This window comes from Aquarana catesbeiana, linkage group LG02 (genome assembly GCF_042186555.1).
Source record: "Aquarana catesbeiana isolate 2022-GZ linkage group LG02, ASM4218655v1, whole genome shotgun sequence".
Classification (NCBI taxonomy): domain Eukaryota; kingdom Metazoa; phylum Chordata; class Amphibia; order Anura; family Ranidae; genus Aquarana; species Aquarana catesbeiana.
Genome location: NC_133325.1, coordinates 812695667 through 812722764, shown reverse-complemented (window position 1 = coordinate 812722764; position 27098 = coordinate 812695667). Strand labels below are relative to the sequence as shown.

General features: G+C 49.1%; 1 protein-coding gene across 1 annotated transcript in view; it reads right to left on the bottom strand.

Annotated features, from left to right (window-relative positions):
* Nucleotides 1-26008, bottom strand: part of MAB21L3 (mab-21 like 3) — a 46673-nt gene extending 20665 nt beyond the window's left edge. The window contains exons 1-2 of the mRNA XM_073617605.1: nucleotides 23978-26008; nucleotides 7988-8128 (exon numbers count right to left, since the gene is read on the bottom strand). Coding sequence (XP_073473706.1) covers nucleotides 7988-8128; nucleotides 23978-24034 — 198 coding nt within the window. The 5' untranslated portion in view covers nucleotides 24035-26008. The remainder of the gene's footprint in view (nucleotides 1-7987; nucleotides 8129-23977) is intronic.
* Between the last annotated feature and the right edge of the window lie 1090 nt (nucleotides 26009-27098).

The window sequence follows — 27098 nt, the reverse complement described above, 5'->3', positions numbered from 1 at the left end:
TGATGGTAGTGACAGTACTAGTTATATATAGTGATAGTAGTGACAGTACTGGTTATATATAGTGATAGTAGTGACAGTACTGGTTATATATAGTGATGGTAGTGACAGTACTGGTTATATATAGTGATGGTAGTGACAGTACTGGTTATATATAGTGATAGTAGTGACAGTACTAGTTATATATAGTGATAGTAGTGACAGTACTGGTTATATAGTGATGGTAGTGACAGTACTGGTTATATATAGTGATGGTAGTGACAGTACTGGTTATATATAGTGATAGTAGTGATAGTGCTGGTTATATATAGTGATAGTAGTGACAGTGCTGGTTATATATAGTGATAGTAGTGACAGTACTGGTTATATATAGTGATAGTAGTGACAGTGCTGGTTATATATAGTGATAGTAGTGACAGTACTAGTTATATATAGTGATAGTAGTGACAGTGTTGGTTATATATAGTGATGGTAGTGACAGTACTAGTTATATATAGTGATAGTAGTGACAGTACTGGTTATATATAGTGATAGTAGTGACAGTACTGGTTATATATAGTGATGGTAGTGACAGTGCTGGTTATATATAGTGATAGTAGTGACAGTACTGGTTATATATAGTGATAGTAGTGACAGTACTGGTTATATATAGTGATAGTAGTGACAGTGCTGGTTATATATAGTGATAGTAGTGACAGTACTAGTTATATATAGTGATGGTAGTCACAATACTGGTTATATATAGTGATGGTAGTGACAGTACTGGTTATATATAGTGATGGTAGTGACAGTGCTGGTTATATATAGTGATGGTAGTGACAGTGCTGGTTATATATAGTGATAGTAGTGACAGTACTGGTTATATATAGTGATAGTAGTGACAGTGCTGGTTATATATAGTGATAGTAGTGACAGTGCTGGTTATATATAGTGATAGTAGTGACAGTACTGGTTATATATAGTGATAGTAGTGACAGTACTAGTTATATATAGTGATGGTAGTCACAATACTGGTTATATATAGTGATGGTAGTGACAGTACTGGTTATATATAGTGATAGTAGTGACAGTACTAGTTATATATAGTGATGGTAGTGACAGTGCTGGTTATATATAGTGATAGTAGTGACAGTGCTGGTTATATATAGTGATAGTAGTGACAGTACTGGTTATATATAGTGATAGTAGTGACAGTACTAGTTATATATAGTGATGGTAGTGACAGTGCTGGTTATATATAGTGATAGTAGTGACAGTGCTGGTTATATATAGTTATAGTAGTGACAGTACTAGTTATATATAGTGATAGTAGTGACAGTACTAGTTATATATAGTGATGGTAGTGACAGTGATGGTTATATATAGTGATGGTAGTGACAGTGCTGGTTATATATAGTGATAGTAGTGACAGTGCTGGTTATATATAGTGATAGTAGTGACAGTACTAGTTATATATAGTGATAGTAGTGACAGTGCTGGTTATATATAGTGATAGTAGTGACAGTACTAGTTATATATAGTGATAGTAGTGACAGTGCTGGTTATATATAGTGATAGTAGTGACAGTGCTGGTTATATATAGTGATAGTAGTGACAGTACTGGTTATATATAGTGATGGTAGTGACAGTGCTGGTTATATATAGTGATGGTAGTGACAGTGCTGGTTATATATAGTGATGGTAGTGACAGTACTGGTTATATATAGTGATAGTAGTGACAGTACTAGTTATATATAGTGATGGTAGTCACAATACTGGTTATATATAGTGATGGTAGTGACAGTGCTGGTTATATATAGTGATAGTAGTGACAGTACTGGTTATATATAGTGATGGTAGTGACAGTGCTGGCTATATATAGTGATAGTAGCGACAATGCTGGTTATATATTGTGATAGTAGTGACAGTGCTGGTTATATATGTGATAGTAGTGACAGTACTAGTTATATATAGTGATAATAGTGACAGTGCTGGTTATATATAGTGATAGTAGTGACAGTACTAGTTATATATAGTGATGGTAGTCACAATACTGGTTATATATAGTGATGGTAGTGACAGTACTGGTTATATATAGTGATAGTAGTGACAGTGCTGGTTATATATAGTGATGGTAGTGACAGTACTGGTTATATATAGTGATAGTAGTGACAGTGCTGGTTATATATAGTGATAGTAGTGACAGTACTGGTTATATATAGTGATAGTAGTGACAGTACTGGTTATATATAGTGATGGTAGTGACAGTACTGGTTATATATAGTGATGGTAGTGACAGTGCTGGTTATATATAGTGATGGTAGTGACAGTACTAGTTATATATAGTGATAGTAGTGACAGTACTAGTTATATATAGTGATAGTAGTGACAGTGCTGGTTATATATAGTGATGGTAGTGACAGTACTAGTTATATATAGTGATAGTAGTGACAGTACTAGTTATATATAGTGATGGTAGTGACAGTGCTGGTTATATATAGTGATAGTAGTGACAGTACTGGTTATATATAGTGATAGTAGTGACAGTGCTGGTTATATATAGTGATGGTAGTGACAGTGCTGGTTATATATAGTGATGGTAGTGACAGTACTGGTTATATATAGTGATAGTAGTGACAGTACTGGTTATATATAGTGATGGTAGTGACAGTACTGGTTATATATAGTGATGGTAGTGACAGTACTGGTTATATATAGTGATAGTAGTGACAGTACTAGTTATATATAGTGATAGTAGTGACAGTACTGGTTATATAGTGATGGTAGTGACAGTACTGGTTATATATAGTGATGGTAGTGACAGTACTGGTTATATATAGTGATAGTAGTGATAGTGCTGGTTATATATAGTGATAGTAGTGACAGTACTAGTTATATATAGTGATAGTAGTGACAGTACTGGTTATATATAGTGATAGTAGTGACAGTACTAGTTATATATAGTGATAGTAGTGACAGTACTGGTTATATATAGTGATAGTAGTGACAGTACTGGTTATATATAGTGATAGTAGTGACAGTACTAGTTATATATAGTGATAGTAGTGACAGTACTGGTTATATATAGTGATAGTAGTGACAGTACTGGTTATATATAGTGATGGTAGTGACAGTACTGGTTATATATAGTGATGGTAGTGACAGTACTGGTTATATATAGTGATAGTAGTGACAGTACTAGTTATATATAGTGATAGTAGTGACAGTACTGGTTATATAGTGATGGTAGTGACATTACTGGTTATATATAGTGATGGTAGTGACAGTACTGGTTATATATAGTGATAGTAGTGATAGTGCTGGTTATATATAGTGATAGTAGTGACAGTGCTGGTTATATATAGTGATAGTAGTGACAGTACTGGTTATATATAGTGATAGTAGTGACAGTGCTGGTTATATAAAGTGATAGTAGTGACAGTACTAGTTATATATAGTGATAGTAGTGACAGTGCTGGTTATATATAGTGATGGTAGTGACAGTACTAGTTATATATAGTGATAGTAGTGACAGTACTGGTTATATATAGTGATAGTAGTGACAGTACTGGTTATATATAGTGATGGTAGTGACAGTGCTGGTTATATATAGTGATAGTAGTGACAGTACTGGTTATATATAGTGATAGTAGTGACAGTGCTGGTTATATATAGTGATAGTAGTGACAGTACTAGTTATATATAGTGATGGTAGTCACAATACTGGTTATATATAGTGATGGTAGTGACAGTACTGGTTATATATAGTGATGGTAGTGACAGTGCTGGTTATATATAGTGATGGTAGTGACAGTGCTGGTTATATATAGTGATAGTAGTGACAGTACTGGTTATATATAGTGATAGTAGTGACAGTGCTGGTTATATATAGTGATAGTAGTGACAGTACTGGTTATATATAGTGATAGTAGTGACAGTACTAGTTATATATAGTGATGGTAGTCACAATACTGGTTATATATAGTGATGGTAGTGACAGTACTGGTTATATATAGTGATAGTAGTGACAGTACTAGTTATATATAGTGATGGTAGTGACAGTGCTGGTTATATATAGTGATAGTAGTGACAGTGCTGGTTATATATAGTGATAGTAGTGACAGTACTGGTTATATATAGTGATAGTAGTGACAGTACTAGTTATATATAGTGATAGTAGTGACAGTGCTGGTTATATATAGTTATAGTAGTGACAGTACTAGTTATATATAGTGATAGTAGTGACAGTACTAGTTATATATAGTGATGGTAGTGACAGTGATGGTTATATATAGTGATGGTAGTGACAGTGCTGGTTATATATAGTGATAGTAGTGACAGTACTAGTTATATATAGTGATAGTAGTGACAGTGCTGGTTATATATAGTGATAGTAGTGACAGTACTAGTTATATATAGTGATAGTAGTGACAGTGCTGGTTATATATAGTGATAGTAGTGACAGTACTAGTTATATATAGTGATAGTAGTGACAGTGCTGGTTATATATAGTGATAGTAGTGACAGTGCTGGTTATATATAGTGATAGTAGTGACAGTACTGGTTATATATAGTGATAGTAGTGACAGTGCTGGTTATATATAGTGATAGTAGTGACAGTACTGGTTATATATAGTGATGGTAGTGACAGTGCTGGTTATATATAGTGATGGTAGTGACAGTGCTGGTTATATATAGTGATAGTAGTGACAGTATTGGATGATGTCTGCTTACTTGTTATGAATAGACCAATAAAAATGAAGATTTTGGACATAGAAATGGGTGGGGGGGTTACAGGTGGGTGAAGTAATTGATGAACATGGTGGAGCCCCCTGGGGTTTAGTCAGGGAGCTCCTCACAAATTTTCTTGCCAGGAGTAGTCATCTTGGTCAATTGATAGAGATCTATTGATTTCTCCCTAAGTTTGGCCTTGTTGTACTTTTCTCTTCTACCACTCGGTGGCCGGGAACTTGGTGGTATTAGATATGAAAAGGGCAGCCCAAGGTCAGGTTATGGGTATATGGGGTATCTCAGCCAATGAGCAGGGGTTTTCTCTGCTGGGAGAACCTATATATTCAGGTGGAGTGAGATGATCTGTGTTCTGTGTCACCTGGACGGCCATCTGGGTGGACGAGTGTCATGTTGCCCTGGGCTGCTAGGCCAGAGATTGGGCCTATCCCGGGACCATCTGGCTGCCAGGCTGTCTGAGGGCCTATCCAGAAGCAAGAGAGCAGAGCAGGGTTGGGATTGCGGCTTGCAGTCCAACCAGAAGTGACGGTTCTGCCGGCCGGGGAACCTGTCAGTGGTCGGAGGTAGAAGGGAAGCTGTCACCACTAAGGGACCAATCACCTTATTACCAGGGACCACAGTGAGTAACTGAAGACAGTACTGGAATCATATTCTCACTGAAGGGCACGGTGGAGAGTCGGGGAACTTCAGGTGGTGATCAAGTCAGGGACCCAACCAGCGGATCAGACTCTTGCAGAACAGCCTTGTGTGTCAAGCCAGGGACCAAGCCGGTCAGCAGGGGGTGAAGCTTGAGGAGTATCTGGAGTGCCAAGCCAAGGACCCAGCAGGGAAGCGGGGTTAATGCTGGAGGAAGATACCACCGCAAACCTTGGAGGAGCTCCAGGGGTTCAGAGTCAGTGAATCAGAGGGTCTAGTGAGAGATCGGGAGCTCAGTATTGAAGAACTACAAGAAGCAGTTGTAGTGGAGCTAAAAGGAACTGATACGTTTGAGTTAGGAACTGTTAAAGGACTGTTACCATAGGAGACAGCAATCCTGCACGTGCAGAAGTGGCGCCTTGCTGGGGCCTTTCCCTGCACGACTGTCCTCCTATTGAAGTCTCGGAGTCTACCAATTGAATCTACAACTACTTAAGGGTGTCCTGGCCCTAACCCTCCTTCCCCAAAAATATAAAAAGGACTGTCAAAAGAAATAAAACCTCTTTTACATCCAAGAAGTGTCTGGCACCCAATGACTTTCATCATCTTTGCACCTACCATGCCTCACAACCCACCACATATTGAAGGATGTCGGCTATCTTTGGCCTTGGAGGTCCTCATTAGACTGGACAAAGCCGGAGACCTTGCTACAATTACAAAGCGGAAATCCCATTCCTGCCCCCCTCACTGACCTCCTCTCTGTGATAATTTTCCCTCCAGAACTCCTCTCCATTCTCTGATATTGCAGCCGGAACACACAGATGGGGTCCTGGAGAGGATCTGGGGGGGAGGGGTCATCATGCAGTGGATCGGGGTGACACACACTTTCTATAAATTCCTGGTTACCTGTATACAGGGGTGCAGTGAGCGGCGCCCCCTCAGCAGCGCCATCCAGTGGGCCAGTAAGTCCGGCTGTTCCTGATTCCACACGCAGCCAAGGAGAGAGAGAAGATGGTGACAATGACAGAAAACGACCGCCTATGGCCGATGCCGGTCCCTGCCCCCCCCCCACCAGATGAAGCTCTGTGTTATTCTGGGCTATGTGTCGATTGGAGGGTCTCTTTTACTTCCTGCCCTGGTCATCATGTGGTCACTGGGACAGGAAGTGAGGAGAGATCTCTATGAGCATCAGGTGTTTCCCCTCCCCCAAAAGCTGGAGTTTAACGTATGGAAGATGATTGGATTTCCTGGATTTGATTTCAGTGAATTTGTCGTGTTAGAATCGTGAAGTGTTGCTGCCTTCAGTAGGGGCCCTCCGCACCAATCCCAGTGAGGGCCACAACATTGCCATCCAAGTGCCCCTGGAATGACCCTCCCCTATCTGAACCCTCCCCCATGGTGCTGGATATGTGATGTAATGGGCCCTGTTTATGTCTCCCGCCCATCTGATCTCTCTCTTACAGTGCCAGACAGGTACTGTAATGGGGTCCCTCTTATGTCCCTCCCCATCTGATCCCTTCCCCAAAGTGCCAGACAGGTGGTGTAATGGGGCCAGTCTTATGTCCCCGCCCCTCTGATCCCTTCCCTAAAGTGCCAGACAGGTAGTGTAATGGGGTCCCTCTTATGTCCCACCCCATCTGATCCCTTCCCCAAAATGTCAGACAGGTAGTGTAATGGGGCCAGTATTATGTCCCCGCACCTCTGATCCCTTCCCTAAAGTGCCAGACAGGTGGTGTAATGGGGTCTCTCTTATATCCTTCCCCATATATTCCCTCCCTCATAGTGCTGGATATGTGATGTAATGGGCCCTGTTTATGTCTCCCGCCCATCTGATCTCTCCCTTACAGTGCCAGACAGGTACTGTAATGGGGTCCCTCTTATGTCCCTCCCCTATTCAACTCCTTCCCCATTGTGCCGGATATGTGGTGGAATTTGGCCCCTCCTATGTCCCCCATCTAAACCCTCCCCCACAGTGCTAGACATGTGGTGTAATGGGGCCTCTTTTATATACCCCATCTGAACCCTCCCCTACAGTGCCAGGCAGGTGGTGCAATAGGGCCCTGATCTATTTGATCCCTCCTCTTCAGTACTGGACAGCTGGTGTGATGGGGCCCCTCTTGTGTCCCCCCTCAACTTTATCCCACCCTCAAGGTACCAGGCAGGCAGTGTAATTAGGCATCTATATTGTCCTTCCCCACAGTACCAGAGAGGGAGGTGTCACAGCCAGCCACACCTCTTCCTATTGTCATCCAGTCAGATCCCGGCTGTTGTTCTGGTGCTGTCTAGGAAATGAAAGCTCCCTTCACTTCCTGTTCCAGAGACACAACAGGAAGTGAGAGGAAATCCCCGCTCACCAGAACAGGTCTCCTCATTGGGCGATTTCCCTTCTGTTTCTCTTCTGGATTGATTCCCTATTACTTCCTGTTTTGGGGTCACCAGGACAGATAGAGATTACATTTTACCAGTGGAGACAGCAATAAAAACCTGACAGAGGGTCTAACCCTCCCCCGCTCCATCCAAAACTGAAAGAAGAAGTTTAGGCTCTGCACACACTTCAACCCCCTCTGCTCATTCAGTCCTGCAGGGCGGCGCTGTCAGGGGTCACAATGATACTGGGGTGTCTCACCTTTAGGTGGTCGCTGTGGATGCCGGAGTTGGAAATGCTTTGAAATCGGGAATCCCAGGAACTGACCTGCGCTGTCAGCGCCAGTATGACTGTCTGCACCTCCTCCACCATGCGGGCCACACGACGGTGCCGGGCGTCCCCCTGGGGGCAGAGACATGGCAGTCAGGATTAAAGGATCGTGGGGGAGGAGGGAACATTTTCAAGGCAACGGAGCAATTCCCAATGAATATTTCCAGAGGAGGCGACACCACAACTACTATACATTTCATCATAGAGAGGTATGGGAGCGCCCTCTAGAGGCTCCTTGTATATCAGACAGTGCAGATACACCCCCGCTGAACATAATTCTCCATAAAAGTCTATTGTCAGATCTCTGTCCATAGACAAACACTACACCCCATTTGGCCACTAGATGGCGCTAAGAACTTCCTATGATTATTTATTTCAGGTACTTATATAGCGCCATCAATTTACACAGCGCTTTACATATACATTGTACATTCACATCGGTCCCTACCCTCAAGGAGCTTACAATCTACGGTCCTCAACTCACATACACTACGGCCAATTTTTAGACAGGATCCGATTAACCTAACGGCATGTCTTTGGAGTGTGGGAGGAAACCTACACAGGGAGAACATGCAAACTCCAGGCAGATGGTGTCGTGGTCGGGATTTGAACCAGCAACCCTTTTTGCTGCAAGGTGAAAGTGCTAACCACTACACCACTGTGCCACCCACTACACCACTGTGCTGCCCTAAATGATTGATCTAAAATGAGAAAATACATGTGGCCATTAGATGGCGCTAAGTATCACAGGACAATCCTATGACTGATTTAAAATGTAAAAAAAAAAACACATTTTGGCCACTAGATGGCGCCAAGTATCATAGGGAATTCCTATGAATTTCATGGATTTAAAATGGAAAATACCACATTAGACCACTGGATGTCGCTAATGTATCACAGGACATTCCTATGATTGATTTAAAAAGAAAAAAATATCCATATCTGACCACTAGATGGCTGGGGGGGTTGTATGATGTGAGCTGAAATTTAATGGTGTCAAGGGGGGGGTGTAAGCGAGGATTGGACTGTGTGTGTGAAGGGGGGGTTGTATAATGTGTGGGAGGATTGGACAGAGTGTGTTGGATGGAAGGAATGTTGGTCAGTGCAGGAAGTTGTCCTCGCAGTGTTTATACTCCTCGTACTCAATGTTTATACTCCTCATGCTCAGTGTTTATACTCCTCGTACTCAATGTTTATACTCCTCTTACTCAGTGTTTATACTCCTCGTAGTCGGTGTTTATACTCCTCGTAGTCGGTGTTTATACTCCTCGTATTCTATTATTGGATTTGGTTTACTATAAACGTAATAACAGAAGCTGGGGGTGACCCCACAGGGAGGACAACCTCCCCTCTCCTCAGCATTTCTATTTACGGGACAGTTCTGGCTCCGGCCGGTCGGAATTCAGGGAAGGTTCAATTTCTATCATCTCTGGAGGAAGTGGGAATCCCCCAATTCACAAATTAAATCCGCCCATTACCCCTCCCCCTCCTGTATTCCAGATAGATTTCCCCCCCATTCCTCACCAGTCACCCCCATTCCTGATCTGGATTCCCAATTCTCGGATGAAATCCTCCCATTCCTGAGTGAACGCCTCCAACTCCATCCAGACTCCCCAACTGCCTCCAGACCCTCCAACTCCCTCAAGACTCCCCAACTCCCTCCAGACTTCCCAACTCCCTCCAGACCCCCCAACTCCCTCCAGACTTCCCAACTCCTTCTAGACTCTCCAACTCCATCCAGACTCTCCAACTTCCTCCACACTCCCCAACTGCCTCCAGACCCTCCAACTCCCTCAAGACTCCCCAACTCCCTTCAGACTCCCCAACTCCCTCCAGACCCTCCATCTCCCTCAAGACTCCCCAACTCCCTCCAGACTTCCCAACTCCTTCTAGACTCTCCAACTCCCTCCAGACTCTCCAACTCCCTCCAGACTCCCCAACTCCCTCCAGACTTCCCAACTCCTTCTAGACTCTCCAACTCCCTCCAGACTCTCCAACTCCCTCCAAACTCCCCAACTCCCTCCAGACTTCCCAACTCCCTCCAGACTCCCCAACTTCCTCCAGACTCCCCAACTCCCTCCAGACTCCCCAACTCCCTCCAGACTCCCCAACTCCCTCCAGACTTCCCAACTCCTTCTAGACTCTCCAACTCCCTCCAGACTCTCCAACTCCCTCCAGACTCCCCAACTCCCTCCAGACTTTCCAACTCCTTCTAGACTCTCCAACTCCCTCCAGACTCTCCAACTCCCTCCAAGACTCCCCAACTCCCTCCAGATTCTCCAACTCCCTCCAAACTCCCCAACTCCCTCCAGACTCCCCAACTCCTACCAGACTCCCCAACTCCCTCCAGACCCTCCAACTCCCTCCAGACTCCCCAATTCCCTCCAGACTCCCCAACTCCCTCCAGACTTCACAACTCCCTCCAGACTCCCCAACTCCTTCTAGACTCTCCAACTCCCTCCAGACTCCCCAACTCCCTCCAGACTTCCCAACTCCTTCTAGACTCTCCAACTCCCTCCAGACTCTCCAACTCCCTCCAAGACTCCCCAACTCCCTCCACATTCTCCAACTCCCTCCAAACTCCCCAACTCCCTCCAGACTCCCCAACTCCTACCAGACTCCCCAACTCCCTCCAGACCCTCCAACTCCCTCCAGACTCCCCAATTCCCTCCAGACTCCCCAACTCCCTCCAGACTTCACAACTCCCTCCAGACTCCCCAACTCCTTCTAGACTCTCCAACTCCCTCCAGACTTCCCAACTCCCTCCAGACCCCCCAACTCCCTCCAGACTTCCCAACTCCCTCCAGACTTCCCAACTCCCTCCAGACTCCCCAACTCCCTCCAGACTTCCCAACTCCTTCTAGACTCTCCAACTCCATCCAGACTCTCCAACTCCCTCCACACTCCCCAACAGCCTCCAGACCCTCCAACTCCCTCAAGACTCCCCAACTCCCTTCAGACTCCCCAACTCCCTCCAGACCCTCCATCTCCCTCAAGACTCCCCAACTCCCTCCAGACTTCCCAACTCCTTCTAGACTCTCCAACTCCCTCTAGACTCTCCAACTCCCTCCAGACTCCCCAACTCCCTCCAGACTTCCCAACTCCTTCTAGACTCTCCAACTCCCTCCAGACTCTCCAACTCCCTCCAAACTCCCCAACTCCCTCCAGACTTCCCAACTCCCTCCAGACTCCCCAACTTCCTCCAGACTCCCCAACTCCCTCCAGACTTCCCAACTCCCTCCAGACTCCCCAACTCCCTCCAGACTCCCCAACTCCCTCCAGACTTCCCAACTCCTTCTAGACTCTCCAACTCCCTCCAGACTCTCCAACTCCCTCCAGACTCCCCAACTCCCTCCAGACTTTCCAACTCCTTCTAGACTCTCCAACTCCCTCCAGACTCTCCAACTCCCTCCAAGACTCCCCAACTCCCTCCAGATTCTCCAACTCCCTCCAAACTCCCCAACTCCCTCCAGACTCCCCAACTCCTACCAGACTCCCCAACTCCCTCCAGACCCTCCAACTCCCTCCAGACTCCCCAATTCCCTCCAGACTCCCCAACTCCCTCCAGACTTCACAACTCCCTCCAGACTCCCCAACTCCTTCTAGACTCTCCAACTCCCTCCAGACTCCCCAACTCCCTCCAGACTTCCCAACTCCTTCTAGACTCTCCAACTCCCTCCAGACTCTCCAACTCCCTCCAAGACTCCCCAACTCCCTCCACATTCTCCAACTCCCTCCAAACTCCCCAACTCCCTCCAGACTCCCCAACTCCTACCAGACTCCCCAACTCCCTCCAGACCCTCCAACTCCCTCCAGACTCCCCAATTCCCTCCAGACTCCCCAACTCCCTCCAGACTTCACAACTCCCTCCAGACTCCCCAACTCCTTCTAGACTCTCCAACTCCCTCCAGACTCCCCAACTCCCTCCAGACTTCCCAACTCCTTCTAGACTCTCCAACTCCCTCCAGACTCTCCAACTCCCTCCAAGACTCCCCAACTCCCTCCACATTCTCCAACTCCCTCCAAACTCCCCAACTCCCTCCAGACTCCCCAACTCCTACCAGACTCCCCAACTTCCTCCAGACCCTCCAACTCCCTCCAGACTCCCCAATTCCCTCCAGACTCCCCAACTCCCTCCAGACTCTCCAACTCCCTCCAGACTCTCCAACTCCCTCCACACTCTCCAACTCCCTCCACACTCCCCAACTCCCTCCAGACCCTCCAACTCCCTCCACACTCCCCAACTCCCTCCAGACCCTCCAACTCCCTCAAGACTCCCCAACTCCCTCCAGACTCCCCAACTCCTTCTAGACTCTCCAACTCCCTCCAGACTCTCCAACTCCCTCCAGACTCCCCAACTCCCTCCAGACTTTCCAACTCCTTCTAGACTCTCCAACTCCCTCCAGACTCTCCAACTCCCTCCAAGACTCCCCAACTCCCTCCAGATTCTCCAACTCCCTCCAAACTCCCCAACTCCCTCCAGACTCCCCAACTCCTACCAGACTCCCCAACTCCCTCCAGACCCTCCAACTCCCTCCAGACTCCCCAATTGCCTCCAGACTCCCCAACTCCCTCCAGACTTCACAACTCCCTCCAGACTCCCCAACTCCCTCCAGACTTCCCAACTCCTTCTACACTCTCCAACTCCCTCCAGACTCCCCAACTCCCTCCAGACTTCCCAACTCCTTCTAGACTCTCCAACTCCCTCCAGACTCTCCAACTCCCTCCAGACTCCCCAACTCCCTCCAGACTTTCCAACTCCTTCTAGACTCTCCAACTCCCTCCAGACTCTCCAACTTCCTCCAAGACTCCCCAACTCCCTCCAGATTCTCCAACTCCCTCCAAACTCCCCAACTCCCTCCAGACTCCCCAACTCCTACCAGACTCCCCAACTCCCTCCAGACCCTCCAACTCCCTCCAGACTCCCCAATTCCCTCCAGACTCCCCAACTCCCTCCAGACTTCACAACTCCCTCCAGACTCCCCAACTCCCTCCAGACTTCCCAACTCCTTCTAGACTCTCCAACTCCCTCCAGACTCTCCAACTCCCTCCAGACTCCCCAACACCCTCCAGACTTCCCAACTCCTTCTAGACTCTCCAACTCCCTTCAGACTCTCCAACTCCCTCCAAGACTCCCCAACTCCCTCCAGATTCTCCAACTCCCTCCAAACTCCCCAACTCCCTCCAGACTCCCCAACTCCTACCAGACTCCCCAACTCCCTCCAGACCCTCCAACTCCCTCCAGACTCCCCAATTCCCTCCAGACTCCCCAACTCCTTCCAGACTCCCCAACTCCCTCCAGACCCCCCAACTCCCTCCAGACTCTCCAACTCCCTCCAGACTCCCCAACTCCGTCCAAACTCCCCAACTCCTTCCAAACTCCCCAACTCCTTCCAGACTCCCCAACTCCCTCCAGACCCTCCAACTCCTTCCAGACTCCCCAACTCCCTCCAAACCCTCCAACTCCTTCCAGACTCCCCAACTCCCTCCAGACCCTCCGACTCCCTCCAGACTCTCCGACTTCCTCCAGACTCTCCAACTCCCTCCAGACTCTCCAACTCCCTCCAGACTCTCCAACTCCTTCCAGACTCCCCAACTCCCTCCAGACCCTCCAACTCCCTCCAGACTCCCCAACTCCCTCCAGACTCCCCAACTTCCTCCAGACTCCCCAACTCCCTTCAGACTCTCCAACCCACTCCAGATTCTCCAGTTCCCTCCAGACTTCCCAACTCCCTCCAGACTCTCCAACTCCCTCCAGACTTCCCAACTCCCTCCAGACCCTCCAACTCCCTTCAGACTCCCCAACTCCCTCCAGACTCCCCAACTCCTTCTAGACTCTCCAACTCCCTCCAGACTCCTCAACTCCCTCCAGACTTCCCAACTCCTTCTAGACTCTCCAACTCCCTCCAGACTCTCCAACTCCCTCCAGACTCTCCAACTCCCTCCAAGACTCCCCAACTCCCTCCAGACTCTCCAACTCCCTCCAGACTCTCCAACTCCTTCCAGACTCCCCAACTCCCTCCAGACCCTCAAACTCCCTCCAGACTCTCCAACTCCCTCCAGACTCTCCAACTCCATCCAAACTCTCCAACTCCTTCCAGACTCCCCAGCTCCCTCCAGACCCTCAAACTCCCTCCAGACTCTCCAACTCCCTCCAGACTCCCCAACTCCCTCCAGACTCTCCAACTCCCTCCAGACTCCCCAACTCCCTCCAGACTCCCCAACTCCCTCCAGACCCTCGAACTCCCTCCAGAATCCCCAACTTCCTCCAGACTTCCCAACTCCTTCTAGACTCTCCATCTCCCTCCAGACTCTCCAACTCCCTCCAGACTCCCCAACTCCCTCCAGACTCCCCAACTCCCTCCAGACCCTCGAACTCCCTCCAGAATCCCCAACTTCCTCCAGACTTCCCAACTCCTTCTAGACTCTCCAACTCCCTCCAGACTCCCCAACTCCCTCCAGACTCTCCAACTCCCTCCAGACTCCCCAACTCCCTCCAGACTTCCCAACTCCCTCCAGGCTCCCCAACTCCCTCCAGACTCCCCAACTTCCTCCAGACTCCCCAACTCCCTTCAGACTCTCCAACCCACTCCAGATTCTCCAATTCCCTCCAGACTTCCCAACTCCCTCCAGACTCTCCAACTCCCTTCAGACTCTCCAACTCCCTTCAGACTCTCCAACTCCATCCAGACTCCCCAACTCCCTCCAGACTCCCCAACTCCTTCTAGACTCTCCAACTCCCTCCAGACTCCCCAACTCCCTCCAGACTTCCCAACTCCTTCTAGACTCTCCAACTCCCTCCAGACTCTCCAACTCCCTCCAGATTCTCCAACTCCCTCCAGACTCTCCAACTCCCTCCAAGACTCCCCAACTCCCTCCAGACTCTCCAACTCCCTCCAGACTCTCCAACTCCTTCCAGACTCCCCAACTCCCTCCAGACCCTCAAACTCCCTCCAGACTCTCCAACTCCCTCCAGACTCTCCAACTCCATCCAAACTCTCCAACTCCTTCCAGACTCCCCAGCTCCCTCCAGACCCTCAAACTCCCTCCAGACTCTCCAACTCCCTCCAGACTCCCCAACTCCCTCCAGACTCTCCAACTCTCTCCAGACTCCCCAACTCCCTCCAGACCCTCGAACTCCCTCCAGAATCCCCAACTTCCTCCAGACTTCCCAACTCCTTCTAGACTCTCCATCTCCCTCCAGACTCTCCAACTCCCTCCAGACTCCCCAACTCCCTCCAGACTCCCCAACTCCCTCCAGACCCTCGAACTCCCTCCAGAATCCCCAACTTCCTCCAGACTTCCCAACTCCTTCTAGACTCTCCAACTCCCTCCAGACTCCCCAACTCCCTCCAGACTCTCCAACTCCCTCCAGACTCCCCAACTCCCTCCAGACTTCCCAACTCCCTCCAGGCTCCCCAACTCCCTCCAGACTCCCCAACTTCCTCCAGACTCCCCAACTTCCTCCAGACTCCCCAACTCCCTTCAGACTCTCCAACCCACTCCAGATTCTCCAATTCCCTCCAGACTTCCCAACTCCCTCCAGACTCTCCAACTCCCTTCAGACTCTCCAACTCCCTTCAGACTCTCCAACTCCATCCAGACTCTCCAACTCCATCCAGACTCCCTCCAGACTCTCCAACTCCCTCCGGACTCCCCAACTTCCTCCAGACTCCCCAACTCCCTCCAGACTTTCCAACTCCCGCCAGACTCTCCAACTCCCTCCAGACTCCCCAACTTCCTCCAGACTCCCCAACTCCCTCCAGACTCTCCAACTCCAGACTCTCCAACTCCCTCCAGACTTCCCAATCCCCTCCAGACTCTCCAACTCCCTCCAGACTCCCCAACTCCTAACCATCCCTGATTCCTCTCCAAATTCTCCCAATTTCCAACTAGACTCCCCCCCTTCCTTACCAGATGCCCCCATTCCAGATCAGACTCCCCTATCCCAGACTCCCCTGATTTAGGATATGACTCCCGTGATTTGAAACCAGGTGCCCCCTATTTCTCACCACACACTCCCTATACCAGGAAGCCATGGACACAACAGGGTGTCATAAATACAGGAGGATACCATAGACATAAAAGGGAGGCCATAGACACAGAAGGAAGTCTACAGACATGGGAGGGCTCCATAGACACAGGATGGGGGTCATAGACATAGGAGGGAGGTCATAGACACATGAAGATGGTGATAGACATAGGATGAACACCATAGACACAGGAGGGAGGCCACAGACACAGGAGGGAGGCCACAGACACAGGAGGGAGGCCATAGACACATGAAGATGGTGATAGACATAGGATGAAGACCATAGACACAGGAGGGAGGCCATAGACACAGGATGACACCATAGACACAGGTTGGTGCAGGATGGAGGTCATAGACATAGGAGGGAGGCCATGAACACATGAAGATGGTGATAGACACAGGAGGACACTATAGACATAGGAAGAAGATCATAGACACAGGAGGGAGGCCATAGATACAGGATACAAAATAGACAAAGGAAGGAGGCCACAGATACAGAAGGAAGGTCAAAGACACAGGAGGGAGGCCACAGACATGGGAGGGAGGCCACACACACAGGAGGGAGGCCACAGACCAAGAAGGGAGGCCACAGATACAGGAGGGAGGCCACAGACACAGGAGGGAGGCCACAGACACAGGAGGGAGGCCACAGATACAGGAGGGAGGTCAGAGACACAGGAGGGAGGTTACAGACACAAGAGGGAGGTCACAGACACAAGAGGGAGGTTACAGACACAAGAGGGAGGTCACAGACACAAGAGGGAGGCACAGACACAGGAGGGAGGCCACAAACACAGGAGGGAGGTCACAGATGCAAGAGGAAGGCCACAGACACAAGAGGGAGGCCACAGACACAGGAGGGAGGCCATCGATACAGGAGGGAGGCCACAGCCACAAGAGGGAGGCCACATATACAAGAGGAAATCCATATACACAAGAGGAAATCCATATACACAAGAGGGAGGCCATAGACACAGGAGGACACCATAGACACAAGAGGGAGGCCATAGACACAGGAGGACACCATAGACACAAGAGGGAGTCCATAGACACAGGGGGACACCATAGACACGGAGGGATGTCATAGACACAGGAGGACACCATAGACACAAGAGGGAGGCCACAGACACAGGAGGGAGGCCACAGACACAAGAGCGAGGCTATAGACACAGGAGAAAATCCATAGACACAGAAGGAAGGCCATAGACACAAGAGGGAGGCCATTGACACAGGAGGACACCATAGACACGGGAGGGAGGTCATAGACACAAGAGGATGCTGATAGAAACAGGCGGGCACCATAAAAACAGGAGACAGCATAAACACAGGAGGGAGGTCATAGACACAGAAAGGGAGGCTGTAGAGACAAGAGGGGGACATAGACACAAGAGGAGGCCATAGAGTGAAGGGGGCCCAAAGACACAGGAGGGAGGCCATAGATACAGGAGAGAGGCCAGGGCACAAGAGGGTACTATTGACTGAGGAGAGAGGCCATGGACACAGAAGGAAATCCATAGAAACAAGAGGGCACTATAGACACAGGAGGACAACAGGAGGACACTATAGACACAGGAGGACAACAGGAGGACACTATAGACACAGGAGGACACTATAGACACAGGGGGACACCATAGACACAGGAGGACACCATAGACACAGGAGGACACCATAGACACAGGAGGACACCATAGACACAGGAGGACATCATAGACACAGGAGGACACCATAGACACAGGAGGACACCATAGACACAGGAGGACACCATAGACACAGGAGGACACCATAGACACAGGAGGACATCATAGACACAGGAGGACACCATAGACACAGGAGGGCACCATAGACACAGGAGGACACCATAGACACAGGAGGACATCATAGACACAGGAGGACACCATAGACACAGGAGGACACCATAGACACAGGAGGACACCATAAACACAGGACGACACCATAGACACAGGACGACACCATAGACACAGGAGGACACCATAGACACAGGACGACACCATAGACACAGGACGACACCATAGACACAGGAGGACACCATAGACACAGGACGACACCATAGACACAGGACGACACCATAGACACAGGACGACACCATAGACACAGGACGACACCATAGACACAGGAGGACACCATAGACACAGGACGACACCATAGACACAGGACGACACCATAGACACAGGAGGACACCATAGACACAGGAGGACACCATAGACACAGGAGGGCACCATAGACACAGGAGGGCACCATAGACACAGGAGGGCACCATAGACACAGGAGGACACCATAGACACAGGAGGACACCATAGACACAGGAGGACACCATAGACACAGGAGGACACCATAGACACAGGAGGACACCATAGACATAGGAGGACACCATAGACACAGGAGGACATCATAGACACAGGAGGACACCATAGACACAGGAGGACACCATAGACACAGGAGGGAGAGGAGACCAAAGAAACAGGAGGGAGGCCATAGATACAGGAGGGAGGCCATAGATACAGGAGGGAGGTTATAGACAGGAGGACACCATAATTTCAGGGGGAGGCCAAACCAGCAGACACAGTGCAATCCCCTCCCCCGCCTCCATGCTCAAAGTGCTCCATAAGTGGACGCTCTGAGGAATGTCTGTCTTTGGGGAGCGGGGGACAAGGCCTCTCATCTGGGGGGGGGACAAGTCTTCCCTCTGCCGCACTATATCGGTATTATCAGAGGGTCCCCTCAACTGTTCCATAGCCGGAGGGTTTCTGTGTCTGGGATTTCCAGCCGCAGTGTTTCCGTGTTTGCGGCGTTGACAATAAACGATCAGGCCGGGCGTGGTATATATACAACACACGGCATCCCCCATTCTCCTCTCTGTGTACAGACCAATCACAGCTGCTGTTTTGTGTCAACAAAGTGAAGGGAATGCAGGACGTTCCAAACAATCGCCAATTTTATGACACAATCTGAACAAAAAAATGCCAAAAGACATTAAAAATGGGACATAGCGGATGTGACCTCGGGGGGGGGGGGGGAGGGGGACGTTTATATCATGGACCAAAGTCACAACAACCCCAAACACAGACAGGCAGAATATTCTAAGTCTACGCGTTTCGCTTCCTCAGGACTCTTCCAGTCCCCTAGGCTTATCAAAGGATCCTATAAACTATAATAAAACAACAATCATCACCTTTATCGGATACATTCAATCGTTACATAATCTCACCTGGACGGTCCCTCACCTGTGCGGCATGTATACGGGGGGGGTGGGAATATATTAGAGGTTGGTTATTATGATGTTGGTTTCTTTGGTGGTTTAGGTTTACATTTCTCTTCTAGAGGGTTTATAATCAACAACCTCTAATATTCGGCTAAGCTGAGCCATTGTTACAATGTAACCACTTGCCGTCCAGTGACGTACCGGTACGTCCTCGGATGGGAAGGGTGACATTTCGGTGCTGCTGCATCCATTGCCGGGATATCATTTTTTTTTCAGCCAGGAATTTTGAAGCTGGTAAATGTAATCTGAGCAGCTAAAGAGTCACTGACTCACCTTTACAGGGCTCTCCCCCTCCCGCCGCCTTTACCGGGCTCTCCTGAGCAATCACTGGGGCCAAAGTATGGATGCAACCAGCTGCATCCAGTTTACTGGGACACCCTGAAGGGCAGAGGAGAGATCTAGGGTCTAATAGCCCCCAGATGTCTCCATAAAGAGGACCTGTCAAAGCCCATGCTATCATCTGCCGATCATTGACGTACCGGTACGTCCCTGGATTAGGCAGGTTTATATATAATTTTTTTCAGCTGGGAATTCTGAAGCTGGTAAAAGTAATCCAAGCGGCCAAAGAGCAGCTGGATCACTTTTTCAGATGGCAGAAGGTGGTCTCTTCCCCTCCCACCTCCAGCTTTACTGGGCTCCCCTAAGCGATCGGCGAGCCTGTTAATAGGTGCAACCTGCAGCATTCAGTTTACTGGGGCACTCTGAAGGGCAGAGGATAGATCTGGGGTCTAATAGTCCCCAGATGTCTCCAGAAAGAGGACCTGTCACAGCCCATGCTTCAGAATTGCCAGCTGAAAAAAATTATATATCAACCTTCCTAATCCAAGGACGTACCGGTATGTCAATGGTTGGCAGGTGATAGCATGGGCTGTGACAGGTCCTCTTTCTGGAGACATGTGGGGGCTATTAGACCCCAGATCTCTCCTCTGCTCTTCAGAGTGTCCCAGTAAACTGGATGCGTATCGGTACGTCCCTGGAATTAGGAAGGTTTATATATAATTTTTTTCAGCTGGCAATTCTGAAGCTGGTAAAAGTAATCCGAGCAGCCAAAAAGCAGCTGGATCGCTTTTTCAGATGGCAGAAGGAGGTCTCCTCCACTCCCACCTCCACCTTTACTGGGCTCCCCTAAGCGATTGGAGAGCCTGGTAATAGCTGCAACCTGCAGCATCCAGTTTACTGGGACACTCTGAAGGGCAGAGGAGAGATCTGGGGTCTAATAGCCTCCAGAAAGAGGACCTGTCACAGCCCATGGTATCACCTGCTGACCAGTGACGTACCGGTACGTCCTTGGATTAGGAAGCTTGATATATTATTTTTTTTAGTCATTGAATCTGAAGCTGCTAAAAATTGCTGCAAAAAATTGTTGCAACCGAACCACTTGCTGACCAGAGACATACCGGTACGTCCTCGGGTGGGACGGGTGATATCTCGGTGCAGTTGCAGCCATGACCAGGATACCTTTTTTTGAGCTGGTGATTCTGAAGCTGGTTAAAGAGCCGCTGGATCACTTTTACAGGCGATAGAAGGGCCCCTCCTCCTGTTGCCACTTTTACCGGGCTCTGCAATCTGGTAAGGATGCAACCAGCGGCATCCGGTTTACCGGGAAACTCTGAAGGGCAGAGGAGGCTATCTGTAGATTGTACTATATGTGGACTGGTGTGTCCCCTTGGTGGTGTGTGGTGGGGGCTCCCCACAGGTCAGGTCGGTCACCATACATGTGTCATGTGATTTGTTGGTTATTGACCCCCTCCCCCTTTTTTTTCCTCCGTATGCTGTACAGGTGAGGAAGAGTCCTGAGGGAGCGAAACGCGTAGATTCTGGTCTTCATTTAGAATATTCAGCCTGTGTTTGGGGTATTGTGACTTTGATCTCTGATATAAACGTTCCACCTCCCCCCCCCCTGGTCGCTTCCACCATGACGGGTATTTATTGCCTTTTGGCGGGTTTTTATTCAGATTTTGTCATGAATTTGGTGATGGTTTCCATTTATATGACTCTTGGAGGCGCATTGAACGTCCCGCATTCTGTTGGTGATTTTGGATTTGGTTTTGGCACCTCCTGTATTGTGGACCGAGGCCCGACACTCCACCCTTGACAGTTCAGTAGAGAATGTTTTCTGTATACCGATACCGGGCGCTGAAAATCTACAAGATGAGGTGGGGCAGAAATATGAGACTGTCTGAGCTGCATCACCAAGGAGATTCTCAGTGGATAACATGGCTGCTACCTGTTATTGGCAGAAATGGGCCAATCAGCAACCCCCAATCTCAACCCTTCCCCCTGGAAGTCCACCAAGAGAGGGCTTTGTATAAAGACTCAACCATAGGAGACCATGTGACTGCTATGGGGCCCGGAGCTGTCTGACCATGTGACTTCTATGGGGCCCGGAGCTGTCTGACCATGTGACTGCTATGGGGCCCAGAGCTGTCTGACCATGTGACTGCTATGGGGCCCGGAGCTGTCTGACCATGTGACTGCTATGGGGCCCGGAGCTGTCTGATCATGTGACTGCTATGGGGCCCGGAGCTGTCTGATCATGTGACTGCTATGGGGCCTGGAGCTGTCTGATCATGTGACTGCTATGGGGCCCGGAGCTGTCTGATCATGTGACTGCTATGGGGCCCGGAGCTGTCTGATCATGTGACTGCTATGGGGCCTGGAGCTGTCTGATCATGTGACTGCTATGGGGCCCGGAGCTGTCTAAACATGTGACTGCTATGGGGCCCGGAGCTGTCTGACCATGTGACTCCTATGGGGCCCGGAGATGTCCGACCATGTGACTGCTATGGGGCCCGGAGCTGTCCGACCATGTGACTGCTATGGGGCCCGGAGCTGTCTGACCATGTGACTTCTATGGGGCCCGGAGCTGTTGAACCATGTGACTTTTATGGGGCCCGGAGCTGTCTGACCATGTGACTTCTATGGGGCCCGGAGCTGTCTGACCATGTGACTGCTATGGGGCCCGGAGCTGTTGAACCATGTGACTGCTATGGGGCCCGGAGCTGTCTGACCATGTGACTGCTATGGGGCCTGGAGCTGTCTGACCATGTGACTGCTATGGGGCCCGGAACTGTCCAATCATGTGACTGCTATGGGGCCCGGAACTGTCTGACCATGTGACTGCTATGGGGCCCAAATAAATTTGTGAGGAGCTCCCTGACTAAACCCCGGGGGGATCCACCATGTTCATCAATTACTTCACCCACCTGTATCAGCCCTGGGCCTGTAGTTGGGGTTTCCTGTCAATCATTATGATGTCATAGTAAGAAGGACCCTCTAGCAGTTCACCTCCTGATTGGGATCTTCTCACTAAATCCAGCCGGACGAGGCTAAGATTTCCTCTCCACAAAACTCGATGGAAAATTGAAGGATTTGGGGGGATTATTGAAGGTGGAACAGTGACGGCGTCCAATCACATCCTATCAGATCCAATCACATCCAATCAGATCCAATTACATCCTATCACTTCTTATTAGATCCAATTACATCCTATCACTTCTTATTAGATCCAATTACATCCTATCAGATCCTATCAGATCCAATCAGATCCAATCAAATCTAATCAGATTCTCTCAGGTCCCATCAAATCCAATCAGATCCTATGAGATGCGGTCACTGTCGAAGTATTCTGCCCCCCCATCCATGCACCCGGCCCCCTAATCTACATGCAGGGGTTGTCGGGGGGTCCCGGACGACCGGGGGGTGGTTGTTGCCGCTCCCTAGAAAAAAAAAACCCACCAGCCACCACTGCTACGTATCATATAGAAGATGGTCCATGAAGCTCGCTGAGCACACAGACAGTTCACATTGCGTTTCCCTAAACAGATTTCTATGATATTTTGTCTCTCAGCCCTGATGAAGAGACCCCGAGCCCCCGAAACACGTTCTCTTCTCATGTGAAATAAAACTTCTCTATATACACCATATATATACCCTATATACACATGCGCCATATATATATACTCTGTATACACATACACCCTATACTCTCCATATATACATACACCATATACACTCACCGGCCACTTTATTAGGTACACCTGTTGAATTAATTGGTAACACAAATTGCTGATCAGCCAATCACATGGCAGCAACTCAATGCATTTAGGCATCTAGACGTGGTGAAGACGACGTGCTGCATCAGGAGAAGAAAGGGGATCTGGGTGACTTTGAACGTGACATGGTGGTTGGGGGCAGACGGGCCGGTCTGAGTATTTCTGGGATTTTCACACACAACCATCTCTCGGAATTACAGAGAATGGTGGGAAAAAGAGAAACCCGCTACTAGCAAGGGGGACCTAATAAAGGGGGTCCAATCCACAACTAGCAAGGGGGACCTAATAAAGGGGGTCCAATCCACAACTAGCAAGGGGGACCTAATAAAGGGGGTCCAATCCACAACTAGCAAGGGGGACCTAATAAAGGGGGTCCAACCCGCTACTAGCAAGGGGGACCTAATAAAGGGGGTCCAACCCGCTACTAGCAAGGGGGAACCTAATAAAGGGGGTCCAACCCGCTACTAGCAAGGGGGGCCTCATGGATGAAGTGGCCGGTGAGCATGTATACTTTATATACAAACAGACAGATGGACAGACGGAGGTGTGAGTACCGTGTCGTGAAGGAAGTTGTTGAGCTCCTCCTCAGTGATTCTCGTCTTCTTCTCCATCTCCCCTCCGGGGTCCTCTCTGTAGAACCAGAAGAGCCCGACACCCCCGATACCAAAGCGCCAATCACTCTACCAACTCCGCCACTGCACTGTCAGCCCCATAATCACCGCAGTGCCAGGAAGGATCCCAGGATCTCAGCGCCTTCCGGGTTCATGTATCCCCACCAACAGTTCCTGAACATCGACCCAACACAGCGACTCACATACCGTCTCCGGGGTACTGATCATCCCGGACTGGCCATCCAACCAATCCTCTACCAGCCGTGTATGAGTGCCGTCACCACCGTAATCACCATGACAACTGCACTGCCAGTACCAACACCGCAACTAACCTGCCAGACCAACACAGGCTTATCTGTTGCTACACAAACAGCTCTACTACCACCACAACCCTACAACTACCACCACAACCGTACAACTACCACCACAACCCTACAACTACCACCACAACCGTACAACTACTACCACAACCCTACAACTACCACCACAACCCTACAACTACCACCACAACCCTACAACTACCACCACAACCGTACAACTACCACCACAACCCTACAACTACCACCACAACCGTACAACTACTACCACAACCCTACAACTACCACCACAACCCTACAACTACCACCACAACCCTACAACTACCACCACAACCGTACAACTACCACCACAACCCTACAACTACCACCACAACCCTACAACTACCACCACAACCGTACAACTACCACCACAACCCTACAACTACCACCACAACCCTACAGCAACCACCACAGCTCTACAACTACCACCACAACCCTACAACTACCACCACAACCACCACGGCTCTACAACTACCACCACTACCCTACAACTACCACCACTACCCTACAACAACCACCACAGCTCTACAACTACCACCACTACCCTACAACTACCACCACAACCCTACAACTACCACCACAACCCTACAACTACCACCACAACCGTACAACTACCACCACAACCCTACAACTACCACCACAACCCTACAACTACCACCACAACCGTACAACTACCACCACAACCCTACAACTACCACCACAGCTCTACAACTACCACCACAACCCTACAACTACCACCACAACCACCACGGCTCTACAACTACCACCACTACCCTACAACTACCACCACTACCCTACAACAACCGCCACAGCTCTACAACTACCACCACTACCCTACAACTACCACCACAACCGTACAACAACCACCACAACCCTACAACAACCACCACAGCTCTACAACTACCACCACAACCCTACAACTAGCACCACAACCCTACAACTACCACCACAACCCTACAACTACCACCACAACCCTACAACTACTACCACAACCGTACAACTACCACCACAACCCTACAACTACCACCATGGCTCTACAACTACCACCACAACCCTACAACTACCACCACAACACTACAACTACTACCACAACCCTACAACTACCACCATGGCTCTACAACTACCACCACAACCCTACAACTACCACCACAACACTACAACTACCACCACAACCGTACAACTACCACCACAACCATACAACTACCACCACAACCCTACAACTACCACCACAGCTTTACAACTACCACCACAGCTCTACAACTACCACCACAACCCTACAACTAACCTGCCAGACCCACACAGACTTATTGTTACTATCCTAACAGCTCTACAACTATCTTTAAAGGCAGAATCCCTCTCTAGCAGTTCTACAACTGCCCTACCAGCTCTGCTTCTACCCCAGCAGCTTCACTACTATCTTATCAGCAGTATAACTACCATAGAGCTCTAGAAGTACAATACCAGCTCTATACCTATTCTACAATCCCCCCATCTACATTATGGGCTCTATGATGATTGGTAGGATAGCGGTGGTCCCAGCGGTGGAGGTCGGGGATGTTCCTCCTCTGGTGTCCTCAGTGTGTATGAGGACCGGACAATCAATGTTATCAGCTCTCCCCTCCCCACCCCACCCCACTCCACTACTCCACTCCACTACTCCTCCTCACCGCTCTCCTCCAACAAGCTTTACTGTAAACACTCAGCAATTGTCACCATCACACCCAACATCCTCCTCCACCTCATAGACTGACATTGGTCACATGACTCACACTGCTCTCATTATACAGCTCATGTGTGAGCCCAGACACTGTGCTGAGAGGAGACCATACAGCTCATAGGAAGCCACAGAGATTAGAGAGAGCCATAGAGATCAGGGGAGACCATAGAGATCAGGGGAGACCATAGAGATCATAGGACAGCATAGAGATCATAGGAGAGCATAGAGATCAGGGAAGACCACAGAGATCAGGGGAGACCATACAGATCATAGGAGAGCATAGAGATCATAGGAGGACATAGAGATCAGGGGAGACCATAGAGATCATAGGAAACCATAGAGTTTAGAGAAGACCATAAAGATCATAGGAGAGTATAGAGATCATAGGAGGACATAGAGATCAGGGGAGACCATAGAGATCATAGGACAGCATAGAGATTATAGGAGAGCATAAAGATCAGGGGAGACCATAGAGATCATAGGACAGCATAGAGATTATAGGAGAGCATAGAGATCAGGGAAGACCACAGAGATTAGGGGAGACCATAGAGATCATAGGAGAGCATAGAGATCATAGGAGAGCATAGAGATCAGGGGAGACCATAGAGATCATAGGAGAGCATAGAGATCATAGGAGGACACAGAGATCATAGTAGAGAGTATAGAGATCAGAGGAGACTCAGGAAATGAGAGGAAATCTCTCCAAAGTGGGGGGATCCCTGGTTGTCCCCATTGGAAGATTTCCCCATTGGAGGAGGTTGTTGTGGAGGTTGGTGGTGGGTTTCGGTCTTGTTGGGTCCTCCTCAGGTTGTGGAATGGGGGGGGCGGGAGGTGTACAGTCAGCACCAAGCTCACCAGCTCTACAACTACCCCACAGCTCCATAACTACCCCACATCTTTACACCCCCAGTTTTTAGGAGGTGTGTGTGGTGGAGTTCTCCTTTATATTATGTATATAGAGAAATCCCCCCTTCTATCTGCCCCCAGCCTT